Below are 15371 nucleotides of genomic sequence, written 5' to 3' on the forward strand. Positions count from 1 at the left end.
GGAAATGTCTCCTAGTGTTTCCACCGAGCCATGGTAGCTTGCTACTGCTCCGGAACACTTAGGCTGGCCGGCATGTGTCCTTCTTCGTTCATGTGTCTGTCCCTTTGGGGAAATGTCACGCGGTGAATACCGGAGTCCTGTTAGCCCGCTATAGCCCGGTTCACCGGAGTCCTGCTAGCCCAGTGCTACAGCCTGGATTCACTCGCTGATGACCGACACGTTCGATGCTGGGTCATGGATGCCTGTCCCTGTAAGTCTGTGCCGCTTTGGGTTTACGACTAGCCATGTCAGCCCGGGCTCCTTATCATATGGATGCTAGCGACACTGTCATATACGTGTGCCAAAAGGCGCAAACGGTCCTGGGCAAAGGTAAGGCGACACCCGTGGGAATACCGTGCGTGAGGCCGCAAAGTGATATGAGGTGTTACATGCTAGATCGATGTGGCATTGAGTCGGGGTCCTGACAGCGTTGGTATCAGAGCTTGACTGCCTGTAGGATTACCAAGCCAAACTGGTCGAAGTTGAGTCTAGAAATTCTTTAGTTATATAAGGGAATTGATTGTGGGATGGAACGTAAGGCTCTTTTTATTCCTTATACCTTATGCCCTTCTGATCTGAGTCATCTTCTCTTCTACGGGGATTAAGAACTAGGCTATCTCTTCTTTCTATTAGGATCACGTGTTACTAATCAGTAGACTTATAAGTTTGTTGGATTTAAGCCTCAGTTCAGTTTCTACCTCTGTATGTTAATTGTTGATCTCGAAACCTTGATATTGTGCTTCTGAGTGGTTATGCCACCATTTTTGTGAATGTCTCAAATCTTTTCTGAGCATTTACAGCCGTTATGCTGTCCGAGTCATCCCAGGTTTCTAAATAGTCCGATGCATTTGCAAATCCCTTCCTTCTGTTTCCGATGTTCCCATGGGCCAGATTAACCACACTAATCGGTGTGTTGAGGTAATTATTGCCTCGACATATATGTTGGAATTATTATTATCACCCTAAGTGCTTAGGGGATAATCTAGTGGTCTAGCCATGATTTGTGTCCTAGTGTGAAGATTCTGGCCTTTATTCTCGGAAGCATCCCGTGATGCTACTTAGTAGTAGGTATTCTACTCCTGGGTTCTGAACCCGGGATTCACTCTACCTACTTCATGTTGATAGTAATTGCTAGTGCCTTTAGGATATTAGTAACCTTTGTGATAGTCCTTGAAGTCCGTGGTATCTTCTTCTTCCAAATACCATGAACTACTTATGGCAGATGTTTATTGGATCAAAAAAAATCACAATTAGAGTACTCTTGAGGAGTTCTCCATTCATAAATCGTGACTCTGCCAGTTCTACCTTTCTGCATGGGTTATCCGGAAGAAATATGTTGAACTTGGTTCGACATACTAATCTATGCATCCACAACTCAGAAAGTTATATGTTCCTTTGAGTTGTTCTCTTTAGTTGCATTCTGACCCTCGTCTATCAATTGATAGTCAAGAGTATGCGTGCGTTCATTCATCGATGCCTATGACTCTTGTGGTCTGTCAAGCCATTCTATTCCGGAATGACTAGGAGAAACAAACTCCAGTACCTCTTCCATATCTAGGATTGGGTCAAAGTAGTTGTATTCCGCAGATCAAATGCCAATCCAGCTTTTGGTTCTGCTCTACCTTGGAGTATTACATATTTTATATCGAGATTGTTATAGGAATTGCACACCATCCCATGAACTCTTGGTACAGTGATACTTCTTGCCATCACTGTTCATTCCTCGGCCCTCGTGTTGATGCAACTGGAATACCGACAAATGAATTGTGATGTGTGAAATCAATACTGCTAGCAACTCTGTTGCTTGGTAGTTAAAGGATAATAATTTCATTCTTAGTATGTTGGTTTTCGAATCATCCTTCTAAGACTGATCGTGCTACCTAGTCCTTATTTCGGTGCACCCTTCGATTGATGAGTTAGGATCTTGTCAAGTCCTCACTCATTTGATCATATCGTCTTGCCCTCAAAAGCAAGATTGTTCTCGAGCTTAGTAACATACCGGTGGTTCGTGACTTTCCAAATATCTTCTTGGAGGTGTTACCGGGTTGTCACCTGACCGCTATGTTGAGTTCGTGATCAAGTTGGTTTCTTGTGAACCACCTTCTCTCCAAGAATCGGTGTTAGATATCCCTGAGCTAGTTGGTTAAGCTAGACAACAACTTGGAGAGTTGGAAGATAAAAGCTTGTCTGACTTAGTTCGTTCCAAAGGGATATTCTTGTGTAGTGTGTGTTGGAGAAAGATGATATCTTCATCGATTGGTCCTTGTGATCAGTTGCTGGACCTATTGTCTTATCAATCCTTTGATTTGAGTGTGGGCTATCGTCAAATCAAATCAGTACCAACGATGCTCGTAATGTTGTCTTATTCGTGGTTGATTCCTCGAGCATACACCATTACATCTCTGGTCTGACCAATGCTACCACTTGTTCACTTAACTATGGAATTCCTTTTAAAAGGAAACCTAGATGAATTGTTGTTGAGCCCATTGACAACATCCTTGTCTCCTCCATGATTTTGTTGAACATTAAGCTAGTGTTGGAAACTTTTGAAAGCATTTGTCCATGCTAGTTCATGAAGCATATGTTCGGATGAAGGTAGTGACTTCCTTTAATTCATGTGCATCTGATGCAAGTTGCCGCCGTGGATTCGAGAAAGTCAATGTTGCTTTCTTTGGAATCATTCCAAATCAGTCATGCACACGTGCGAAGAATGCTGTGGTTTGAAGACTTGCAACCTTCAATCTATATGTATCCCTAGCACACCAAGCCACTGGTTGATTTGTTCAAGGAGAAGGAGTTCCTTCGTAAGAGCTAATCCGGACTTATGTAAGGACTTCGATACCCTCGTTGATGGTTCCCCCTCCTGAACTCGGTAGTGTTTTATTATAAGACTACCACGTGGTCATGCTTGTCTGGGACAACGTGTTCACATGTTTGTAGCAGAACCAGCTCATGTTTTGGAGCTTGCTATCGTAGTTCATCTCCCGAGAATCCCGCAATGTCATCTCGTCGATTTGTGTTGCAAACTTCCATTTTTCTTCCTAGACTCGATGAGTCTGGAATATCCTGACACCAACCAGATCTGAATCTCAGGCAGATATGATGGTTGGGATATTTCCCAAGAATTATAATATTGGTCGCGCGATAACCGGTAAAGTGGATGTCGTGGCCAACACACCCAGCCGGAAGACCTGTTATTATAATATCTTGATTGATGAAGTTGGCCACCTCCCCATAGGGATTTCGTAGGATTTACTCCCTAGTTGCCCCTATGGATTTTGAGATCCCGAAGTCCGACCTTTTACTTGATGTTCTAGATATCAAACCATATCTATGAATGGGTTACGCTAGCACATCAAGGAGAACATTAGAAGCGGAGTGCTAAATGTCTCTCGGTCGATCATCCAGATTTTGTTTCCTTGGCCTCGCCAAGGTGAAATCTAAGAAGGTGTTATCTTCCTTTGCATCAGCATCTTCCCGGTATTCATCATGGTAGTAAGTTGTGTTGCCAGAATCCTTGACACGGATATTGGTAGAATCTTGATGATTGTGGAAATGCTCAAGTTCTTGAGAGCACGCACAAGCGCTACGTGTTATCATCGGCTCTAATTGGGATGCTCTCAGTTCCCTCGGCAATGCTATGACCTTCTCAAACAGTGAATTCACTCTCTATTGTTGGGTTCTTCCCCAGTTACCAGAATCGTTCCCAGCATTTGCATTTTGTTCCCAGCTTGCACCACCAATGTCCCTTCCATTTCCGGTGATAAGTAAATTCATCCATTACGTTGTCTTCAACAAGGTAATCCACATCATCCAAGTCCGAGTATGTCATTCTACCGACCCCCTCCAAATGATCGCTCGAGAATTGCCTTAGGCTGGTTTAGAGAGTCTAAATGATCTCTATATCAAAGGTAATTCTTTTTGCCACTTAAGGGGATATTTCTACGAGTCACCGTCCCTAAGGTGCCTCGTTGTGGTATCATGGCAACTCAACTCCTCGCTACATTGATAATCGTTTACCACCTTTTTAGGTGTGGAATCGTTGTCTACCTAGTGAACCTTCGTCATCTGTTCCACTCCATTCCTCTAAAGGTGTGCTTCGTCTCTCAGCTTGAGAGATATTTCCATGTCTCAAACCATGAGTTGATCCTAAGTTGTTCGATCTTCGAGGAGACCGATCCTTCTAGAGTTTTCCTTTCCTCTTCTTGTCCTGATTAGCTGAAGTTCTCAGAGCAAGACGACAAGACAAAGATGGTGTTCAAATCAACGTTCATTTGAAGTGCAACCTGGATCGTGAAGATTGTACTAGTTTGCGTTTTCCCTTCATCCTACCCTATGCTTGAATCTCGAGACGAGATTCTTGTTTAGTGGGGGTGAGTTGTCACATCCCTAGTTCTAACAATGCCTAGTGCATGCATTAGAGTGTTGCATCATGTTTAAATTTCATTTAAACCTGAAATGGGGATTGACTAAACCCTAGCACCAAATGAATTCAACTAGGGTCAAAATAAAATCTTTTTCATTAAACCCAAAATGCCCTCTAAAAATGTTCAACATTTCTGGTTAGAGGTGAAAGCATCTACCAAAAATGATTTATATTTTTGCAGGACATATTGGGCTCTGAATTAAATCATACTCTATTTGCATTTGGGCATTTAAATGCTATAAAATATTCTAAATGCCCAAATAATTCTGAAAATAAGTGTGGGCTGTTGGAAATAATCTAAATAGAGCCCTTGATTATTCCAGGATTTTTTTTAAGATGCCTAAGTATTTTTAATAAAGCCCTACAGTTGCAGAAATAATAGAAAACAGAAAATAGAGGAGAGAGAGAGAACTCACCTGGACCTACCTGGCAGCCCACCTGGCCGGCCCAGCAGGCGGCCTGGCCAACTGGCCCAGCCCACCACCGCAGCCCCTCCGTCGTCTTCCTCCCCTCGCCCCGAAGCAGCTGCGTGCCCGCACGCGAGCGACCGCGGCCACGTCCTCCCGCCACCTCCTGCTTGCCCTCCCTCGTCCTGACCTGCGCCACGGAGACGCCACGCACCCCCTGGCCCCTCTCATTCTCCCTGTGCTCCTCCCCCTCCTCTGTTTCCCTCTCCCGCGAACGGCCGAACGCCATCGTCGCCGCCGTTCGTCACCGCCGCAGCCACAGCCACTCCCTCGCTCCCTCTTCGTATCCCCGAGCTCCGCATCGTCGTCCTCCTCGTCCACCCCGAGCCAAGCAACCAGGGGAGCGCTGCATCGCCGCCCCGGACGTCTTCTTCAACCTCGGTGCCGGCGATCTCCGTCGCTTGATTCGCCGCATCCAGAGCCTCCCCGGCCCCGCCGTCTGCACCGTCTGACTCGCCGTGAGCCACTTACCTTATCCCCTAACTCCTTGTGCTCGCCCCCGTGCTGTAGCACCGTTCCCCACGAGCACTGAAGCCGCCGTCCGCCATTGCTGCTGCACGCATAGCCTCCATGCCCCTCTGGCCTCACCATGCTGCTCGTGGTGCTCCCCGTGCCTAGCAGGTGCTGCCCAGCCTCTCCTTTTGCTCACCGACGCACCGTAGCGACGCGCCCGTGCATCACCGACCACCACCACCGCCAAAGCTCGTCGCCGGCGCCTTTTCCGGCGACCCCGAACCCAACTACCTGCACCACTCGCCGCGGGCCACTCCCAGCTATCCATAGCGCCCAACGGCGCCCCGAACGGTGCCCTGTACGTGAAACCCGCACCTGCACCGCCGCGTTTAGCCTCGCCGGCGGCTAAACGCCGGCGAGTTGACCCCGCCGACCAGGGGGTTTGACCCTTTGACCCCCCCTGTGTCCATGACATGTGGGGCCGGCCTGTTAATTAGGCTAGGATTAGTGTTAACTAAATATTAGTTAGTTTAATAGACACTGACAATGGGCCCCAGGCCGCTAACTGAATTAGATTAGTTAGGTTAGTCACTGACGGATGGGACCCACTGGCCAGGTTTGACCTGGACCAGCCACGTTGACCTGCTGACGTCACTAATACGTCATGCTGACGCAGTAAAGTATTTCTGGAATTAAAATAAATTAGGAAATGATTTATAATTCCAGAATATATTCTAAACTTCAATAAATCATAGAAAATTAATCGTAACTCCAAATTAAATAATTTATATATGAAAAATTATCAGAAAAATTCAAGGAATCCATCTGTACCATTTTCATGCATGTTAGAACAACTTATCACTACTGTTTAGGGCAAATGAAGTGAATGACATTTAAATAACCACATATGGAGTTTGAATTTGAATCTTGGATTCAAACCAACTTCATTTAATCTGTTGCTAGTTGCATTAGCCCAAGACACATTCATTTTGCCATGTCATGATCATGCATCATATTGTGCATTGCATTGATTGTGTTCCCTTCTGTGTTGCCGGTATTTGTCCCCTCTCGATAGACGTGATACCGATGATGTGATCGTTGACACTGATGAAGACTCAATGCTATCTTCAGAAGTGCCAGGCAAGCAAAACCCCCTTGTCCATTCCGATACAATCCTACTCTCTCGCTCCTGCTCTCTTTTACTGCATTAGGACAACAACGACATATTTGTTACTTGCTGCGGTAGCTGAACCCCTTTATCCTCTGCATGACCTGTCATTCCACAGTAATTAGATGAAACCCACTAGCATGAGTAGGAGTTGTTTGAGCCCTGATGTGCCTACTCATTCATGCTTGTTTGTCATGCCTGCTACTGCTTAGAGTTGAGTCAGGTCTGATTCATCGGGGATGAATCAGAGGTGTGTGAACATGTCCTACTGTGTGTGAGCTAAGTGTGTGAACACGATTTGGTAAAGGTAGCGGTGAGAGGCCATGTAGGAGTACATGGTGGGTTGTCTCATTGCAACCGTCCTCAGGAACTGAGTTCTGTGTTTGTGATCCATGATTCAGCTACTACCACGCATTGGGCCCGAAACCAATGGACCCTCTCGGCTTCTTAATCACCCTTGTCCTCTGTCCAGGAGTTGCAAGTAGTTTCTGGTGTTTATAGTATGCTGGAGGCCATGCGCAGCGCTGACCGTAGGGGTGGGCTGTGATGCGGTAGGCACGTGGCACGGTGTACCGGGCGCCCATTTGGTGTCTCGGGAACCCTGTTCACATCGTTTGGGGCTGTGAGCGAAACTCCGGCCGGATCTCCTCATGGATGGAACCCGAATAGGCGATAAACCTGGACTAGAGACTTGAGTGTTTAGGTAGGCCGTGGCCGACACCCACGTTGGGCTTCCGCTTGAAGGTTGCCGAGTACATGTCGTGTAAACGGCGGTAAGTGGTGAGAGCGTGTGTGAAGAAGTACACCCCTGCAGGGTTAACCTAATCTATTCGAATAGCCGTGTCCACGGAAAAGGACCTCTGGGTTGCTTATATCAGTTCATAGACAAGTGAAAGTGGATACTCTAAAATACGCAAGATAAGCGTGAGTGCTATGGATGGCGTTCTCGTAGGGAGACGGGAGCGGATCCATAGTGGGGTATTGGTTGGTGAATATGTGGACTCGTGTGCGCCACCTCAAAGAGTTACATTGCAGTCGTAGTTTAGGATAGCCACCGAGTCAGAGCTGGCTTGCTGCAGTTAAACCCCACCACCCCTTTGTTGATAATGATGCATATGTAGATAGATCTGATGTAAGTCTTGCTGGGTACATTTGTACTCACGTTTGCCTATTTTATGTTTTGCAGAGAGACTTCAGTCTCACTAGTATTTCCGCGTGGTCTTCGACGTTTAGCTTGTTACCTCAGCTACGATCTTGTGCCTCGGCAGGATTTGGTAGATAGTCAGGCTTCTCAGCCTTTTTCATTTATAGATGTCTGTACTCAGACATGATAGCTTCCGCTTGTGCTTGATTTGTATGCTCTGAATGTTGGGTCATGAGACCCATGTTTGTAATATCTCGCTCCTCGGAGCCTATTGAATAGATTACTTGAGTCATAGAGTCATGTTGTGATGCCATGTTGTATTTGCACATATCGAGCATATTGTGTGTATGTTATTGAAATGCTTGGTATGTGTGGGATCTGACCATCTAGTTGTTTATCTTTAGTAGCCTCTCTTACGGGGAAATGTCTCCTAGTGTTTCCACCGAGCCATGGTAGCTTGCTACTGCTCCGGAACACTTAGGCTGGCCGGCATGTGTCCTTCTTCGTTCCTGTGTCTGTCCCTTCGGGGAAATGTCACGCGGTGAATACCGGAGTCCTGTTAGCCCGCTACAGCCCGGTTCACCGGAGTCCTGCTAGCCCAGTGCTACAGCCTGGATTCACTCGCTGATGACCGACACGTTCGATGCTGGGTCATGGATGCCTGTCCCTGTAAGTCTGTGCCGCTTTGGGTTTACGACTAGCCATGTCAGCCCGGGCTCCTTATCATATGGATGCTAGCGACACTGTCATATACGTGTGCCAAAAGGCGCAAACGGTCCCGGGCAAAGGTAAGGCGACACCCGTGGGAATACCGTGCGTGAGGCCGCAAAGTGATATGAGGTGTTACATGCTAGATCGATGTGGCATTGAGTCGGGGTCCTGACAAGGACTCACGGGAAAGGGCACTGACCATGCGCCGTCATCGAGCTCTGTTGCGCTCCGCTCCGCTTCTCATCTCGTCCTATAGAGTTGTTCTTTTCCTTTCCCCACGAGGGCACGATGGGGTAAGCGGCGCGGGCCAAATATGTAGCGAAGCCGAGGGATTTGGCTCCAGATTGGAGAGTGGGGCGAGCATGTTGCTGTGGGGCATGCAATATCGGGCTTCATTTCCACGCCTGAATGTTGTGACCAACCGAACAACGTTATTCAGTCTACGTGAATGCAGAAGTCCAATTCGAGCTCCTAATATCAATATCCAAATGGTGTGTCAGAGCCTCGGTCGGAAATAATGGTATGCCCCCAATCTGGTCGAGAATAAATTTCATTACTGCATTTATGTTGCGCAAAGTAACGGGTGAATCCTGGCGGTACCTGGCCTTTATCCGACACAACAAAGGATCCTCGGTTGCGAGTGGGATCGAAGAATGGACTACACGATGTTACGGCACAAAATGGATATTATCATTTCTTCGGCCTCTTAGGCTCGTACTATGGAAGGTGCTTAGGAAAGTTACTTAAAGAAATAAACCAGTTTTTTCTTAAGCATCAGTGGTTATTTGTGGAGGGTAAACGCTTCATTAGTCACCACTCACGTAGAGATAAGCACCGATGCTTAACAAAAAATTGATTTATTTTACTAAGCACCTTCTTAAACATAAATACAATCAAGTTCCGTATTAGCATAGTACTGTCACAACGTGTTGTAGAACAAGACACAAGGTCATTTTCGGTCCTTTCACTACATCTCAAATAAGTAGGCAAAATCTGTGGAACACGTCGCCGTCCTTGCCTCCTCAAGTTGCCACAACTCAACATCCAAATCGCGGCAAAAGCAAAAGCAAAAAAATAAAAATGTAAGGTCGAGATCCCTGACAAACCTGAAGCGCAGATGTAGAAACAAATGTGCGCACACACAATTCCTATCAACAAAAATCCTCTACTAAACTTGACCATGAATTCTCCATCCCCTCCGTCTCTCTCTCTCTATTGGCCCCCGTGGAACACAAGAAACCTCTTATGATTGGCTCTAACAAACGCATGGCTCCCAATCAATTATTGGTGCTCGTCCCTCCCGGAGGGCGCCACAAAACAAGAGGCTTGGAGGCAAACAAGGAGAGAGATGACAACCGCCCGCGCGCGCGCACGCCAGAAACGAGTTCCACTCATAAATAGATACTCGTCTCCTTCCTCCGCCTGCGATCCTCCTCCCTGCCCCATTTCTCTCCTTCCTCCACCCACCCGGCTTTCGTTTCTTGGAAGCGAGAGGAGGGACGGGGAGGGAGAGGGGGCGGAGGGCGCCGGTGAGCTTTGCCAGGGAAGCTGCTTGCGTGGGGCTTTGCACGGCCGGGCCCCGCCCACGCATCCCTCTTGCTCACTCACTCCCACCAACGCTCGCCTCTCACCTACTCTCTCTCTCTTATCTCCTTCCAAGATCCCTTTTTCCCTTTCGTCTTTGCTAGGACCATTCTTTGATCTTTCCTTGGCTCCAAATACTCCCGTTCCAGCTGCGCAGATCCCACCTCGGTTCCCTCCCGTCCGAGTAATCAGCTCGAATTTGACTTGTTTCTTGCTCTTCTTTTTTGTGGCTGCTCAGTTGGTGCGCGTCTCCGCTTCAATCCGAGAACAACCCCCGCTCGGCAACAAGTGTCCCCCCTTCTTCTCCGGGCTTCGATTCGATCGAATCCCGCCCAATATTTTTCTAACCCTTTCTGAAGTGGGTTCCATCGCCTAGCTTTCTCCGGAAAGCAGCTGAGCTAGTGGTTGATGCGGCTGTGGTCGTAGAGGCGGCAGCATCTCACCTCTCTCTCTTCCACTGGGTCTGGGTCTGGGTGGCTTGCGTTGTTTATTTGCGAGGAGCACTGTGCAGCCGCAGTGCTCCACGCCTCGCTTATTTGCCTCTCATCAATGCTTGCCCTGGTCGCCACCTTCGTCTTCTCCTGCCTCCTCTTCTTGTCCAAGCCATGCGCCCGTGACATGAGACTCTTCCTCGCCTCCATCTCCCAACAACTCGCGCTCTCGCTGCTCGGATTCTTGGCCGGCTACAGGCTGCTCGGCGGCGTCGCCTCCAGGGCCACGGCCACGGCCGTGGACGCCATGCCCCTTATGCCGTCCTTCAAGAGGAAGCGCCCGGCCGCCAAGCTGGAGACTACGGATACGACCGGCGAGCCGTCGGTGCTCGACCTCCCGGAGCTGGCCATCGACTGCATTCTCGCCAAGCTGCCGCCGGCGGAGCTGCGGAACATGGCCGCCGTCAGCCGGTCCATGCGGGAAAGGTGCAGGAGCGATCACCTCTGGGAGCGCCACATGTCCGACAAGTGGGGTTCTGTCCTGGGTACCGCCGCGAGGGACGAGTGGAGGTCGTACCTGTCATCGTCAACCGCGGCCGGCGGCGGCGCGTCGGGGTGCGGGTCTGCTGGCAGCGGCAAGCACCGGAGGTGGGTTGCCGCGCTGTCCTGCGTCTGCCCGGTGGTGTCCTGGATGCGGCCTAGGGCTGACGGCGGCGCCGGCACGTCCGGGGGGCCTGTGCTGGATGATTCCATCATGTCGTGGTATCTCCACCTGGAGAGCAGCGAGTTCTGGTTCCCCGCACAGGTCTACAACCGAGAGGTACAATAATCTTCATGCTTGAGCAGAGCAGTTGCTATGATTTCATTTCATTATTGTAAAGCATGCAATTAAGTACGCTTTGTTAATTGTCAGTTGGTCATCCAGTGCCAATTATTAGACTGTTAGGGATGAATTATTAGAAGCAAGCTGTAGAGTAATCATTTAAACTTACACCTTAATTTGGTTGGGTGGATTTGCTTCTCTGGTTTCCAGTTGAGTTGTTCATGTTCCAGAGCTGTTCATGTTCCTGTGGGCTCCTGTCTTCTTTTAGTTTTCAACTAACGGTATTTCTGTTTCGTTTGACAATGAAATCCTGAGACTTTCATGTTTGTTTTGCAGCATGGGCATGTTGGGTTCATGATGTCATGCTATGATGCAGAGCTCAGCTATGATTTCCGCACTGACACGTTCCACGCAAGGTACTAACTTCTGTCTGATTTTAAGCATAAACTGTGAACATGCTATATGGTTTCTAGGCACACAACTAGAGTAGTGGAGATGATTCATACCTCTCTCTTCCTCTTTTTTTTTTCTTTTCTTTTTGTGTATCTTCAAGTTCTCTATCTGAGATAACTCAAAATAGAAAGCATTGACGTGCCAGGTATCCACCACACGGGCGACGAACCGTAGTCTTGGAGGATGGCGTGCAATGGGACAGGGTCAGGGCACCTCCCGTCGGAACTCTTGCACATGACCTGCATGCCTCTGACTGCTTACATGAACTACGGCCTGGCGATAACATTGAGATTCAGTGGAGAAGGAACAAGGAGTTCCCATATGGTATGTTCCCAGGCGCCCAACAATGCAGTGTTTGCTTTGGACAGTGTTGGAAGAATCATTAAACATTGCCATATGGATATGCTATTCTTATCTGATACTGATGAGGAGTATTATACTGCTTGACGGTGTGTTCATTCATGTGTTGCTATATATGTTTGGCAGGCTGGTGGTATGGAGTTGTTGGCCACTTGGAATCATGTGATGGAAATGAGCACTTTTGTCGGTGTCATCTTAGTGGTGAGAATAGCTTTAATCTCTACGACTAATTTATTTGACTTGACTAATAATTGCAAAGTTAGTTGCATATACATAGGCTTTTCAGAATCATGACCCCATGAACATTGCAGTAAAGTTCAAAGAACATTATAATACAACATCATGGCCTCAATCTCATTTTGGTTATCCACTTATTAAATGGAAAGTGTTAGTCCGAAAATGATGACCTCCTCATATGTTTGACCTTAATTTACTTTAAATGAGTTGTATATTATGTTTATTCCCATTAACTACACTGGTTCATCGTCTCCCCACTCATCCATTATGCTGGGATACTGATAACCTAGTTAACATATTTTGAACATAGCTGACATTAACATTTCTGTGAGTGCTTGTTCCATAAGAATCCATCCTTTTAGGTTATGCTTGCTTTATTACCTATATTGAAGATGGTTTTATTATACACGATGTGCACTTATTCTCTAAACTTGCCAACCCTGAACTTGTCACTCGGTTTAAGATTCAACCCCAAACTTCAAAATCAGTCGAACCACACCCCAAATAACCCCCCGGGTTCAGGAATCAACCCCCTCCCGGCTTTAACTCACTGGAGTGGTTTTGACCTCGTTGACTGCTGACTGGGCAGTGCCATGTCAGCAGGTACAAGAATGCCAAATCTGAAATTTTACAGATCATCGAGCATACCATGTAGACTATGGGCAATTTTCACCATATTTGGTTGAATAGATTGAGAGATTCATCAAAATTTCAATTTCTGCAATTTTGGTCAATAATTTGAGCGATTTTTTTCCAGAAAATTGAGAAAAATTTACACAACATTAAGCATAGCATGTATACTAATCTGGGAAATTTTAAATAAAATTTTGCCAAACGGATTGAGAGATTCATCAAAAATTCAATTCCTGCAATTTTTGGTCACAATTTTGACCCAGCTTTTATCCCCCCACACACAACCCCCAATAAAACTGAAAATCAAACATAGCATCTGGACTAATCTGAGAAATTTTCACCATATTTGTCGAACAGATTGGTAGATTCATCAAATTTTGATTTCTGCAATTTTTGGACAAAATTTTGACCGAGAAAAAAGTTTTCAGAAAATTTCACACAACATCAAGCATAGCATGTGGACTAATCTGGGACAGTTTTCACTATATTTGGCTGAACAGATTGAGCGATTCATCAAAGTTTTAATTTCTGCATTTTTTTACCAAAAAAAGTTCTCGTTTGACCTAATGGCTTATTTGGCACACCCTGCTGACATGGCACTGCCCAGTCAGCATTCAACGCGGTCAAAACCACTTCAGCGAGTCAAAACCGGGAGGGGGTTGATTCCTGAACCGGGGGGTATTCATGTGGAATGTTGAGGTCAAGTATCTTAGTTGTTAGAAGTCACTCTGCGATGACTAGCATAAACATAAACATTGGTACTGTTAAGCGGAATGGAAGTAGATCTCTGAAGATACAAACTCTTGTGCCGATATATTATTGCAGACACTGTGGTGCTGGAGTTCAATCAATACACGCCTGGCTCAAGATGGAGGCAGTCCCTGGTGAATCGGAAGGACCACAGGGAAGAAGGCAACGAGAGTGACGGATTCTACGGTGGAATAAGGAAGCTCCAAGACAAGGATGAAATCTCAAAGTGGAAGCAGCTATGGCCAACGGATATCCTGGAATAACGTGAACTATTTCGCCCTTGTGACTCCTCCCCTCAGTCAAGCTGGCTAATTGATATGCTCCCACGACCAGCCACCCCCTCCGTTCAAGTTGTACACACGGATAGAACACGGGGTGGCAAATTCTGGTGGCTGGACACGGTTGTAAACTTACTGTCGGGCAAATGAACGCAGACTGCTGCTGATCTACGTGCAGTGTATGTAACCGCAGTCTGCGCCTTTTTGCCTGCTGTTGTAGTCCTAGAGCACAAAGATCAAATGTAAATTACAATTTAGTTCAAATTTACCACAGGTCTGTCGCATCTCTCTCTCTCTCTCTCTCTCTCTCTCCATTGCTGCTTTCCACCATCATGCAGCAAGTAAAACACACAGAGAGCGAGGGTAAGTAGCAGAGTTCCACTGTTGCCAACGCCTGAACTGGACGCTGTAGTCACCTAATATGTGTAGGAGGCTACATTGGATCGGCTTTTCAGATAGGCCTTGAGAGGCAAGGAAAGTAGCTTAACCACCATCATGCAGCAAGTAAAACACACAGAGCGCGAGGGGAAGTAGCAGAGTTCCACTGTTGCCAACGCCTGAACTGGACACTGTAGTCACCTAATATGTGTAGGAGGCTACATTGGATCGGCTTTTCAGATAGGCCTTGAGAGGCAAGGAAAGTAGCTTAACCACCATCATGCAGCAAGGAAAACACATAGAGCGCGAGGGGAAGTAGCAGAGTTCCACTGTTGTCAACGCCTGAACTGGACACTGTAGTCACCTAATATGTGTAGGAGGCTACATTGGATCGGCTTTTCAGATAGGCCTTGAGAGGCAAGGAAAGTAGCTTAACCAGATTACATCTCTATCTCTAATGCCTCTTCAGACCCTCCTAGATAATCGCAGAATACAAGTTTGTTACAATCAGGTCTAGCCTATGATCCTATCACAACCAAGGAAAACAATGAGGTTAAGATTGCAATTGAATGCTTCAATCTAGTAAATCCATCAACAATTTGATCCTCTACAGGAATAAATATAATATAAGTACCTTGCGTGCAACTCTTTCTCTAACTGTTAGAGTTGTGTCGAATATTGTGTACAAGGTACTAGGTTACAGTTGGACTAGGAGTTGTATTGTGTTTACATAGGATGTGGAGTCGTGTCTTAATAGGACACCTGTATCCTAGGCCTCTCATATATAGTGGGGGTAGACACACGATGTAACCTATGCCAACATAATAGCACAGACGCGCAAGGGAGAGCCGGCGGCGTGTGCCGGCGCCCGGGTGGCCGGTGTGCGGTATTGTGATGGTGTTACGGGTAAGAGCGCCCGTAGTCAAGCCCCAGGGATGTAGCCATATCGGTGAACCTCGTTAACAAATTTCGGTGTCGTGCTCGTTTGATTGCTTGGTTCTCAGATGATCAACGGTATGCCTTGAGTTTATTCTAA

The 15371-nt window shown here is 47.0% G+C and overlaps 1 protein-coding gene across 1 annotated transcript; it reads left to right on the forward strand.

Annotated features, from left to right (window-relative positions):
• Window positions 1-9753: 9753 nt before the first annotated feature.
• Window positions 9754-14241, forward strand: LOC123061142 (F-box protein At2g32560). Its single transcript, XM_044484091.1, has 5 exons — window positions 9754-11243; window positions 11583-11662; window positions 11845-12023; window positions 12186-12260; window positions 13755-14241. The coding sequence occupies exons 1-5, from the start codon at window positions 10542-10544 to the stop codon at window positions 13940-13942; spliced, it is 1224 nt and encodes a 407-aa protein (XP_044340026.1). The 5' UTR covers window positions 9754-10541; the 3' UTR covers window positions 13943-14241.
• Window positions 14242-15371: the final 1130 nt, after the last annotated feature.

This window comes from Triticum aestivum, chromosome 3A (genome assembly GCF_018294505.1).
Source record: "Triticum aestivum cultivar Chinese Spring chromosome 3A, IWGSC CS RefSeq v2.1, whole genome shotgun sequence".
In the NCBI taxonomy this organism is placed as follows: Eukaryota; Viridiplantae; Streptophyta; class Magnoliopsida; order Poales; family Poaceae; genus Triticum; species Triticum aestivum.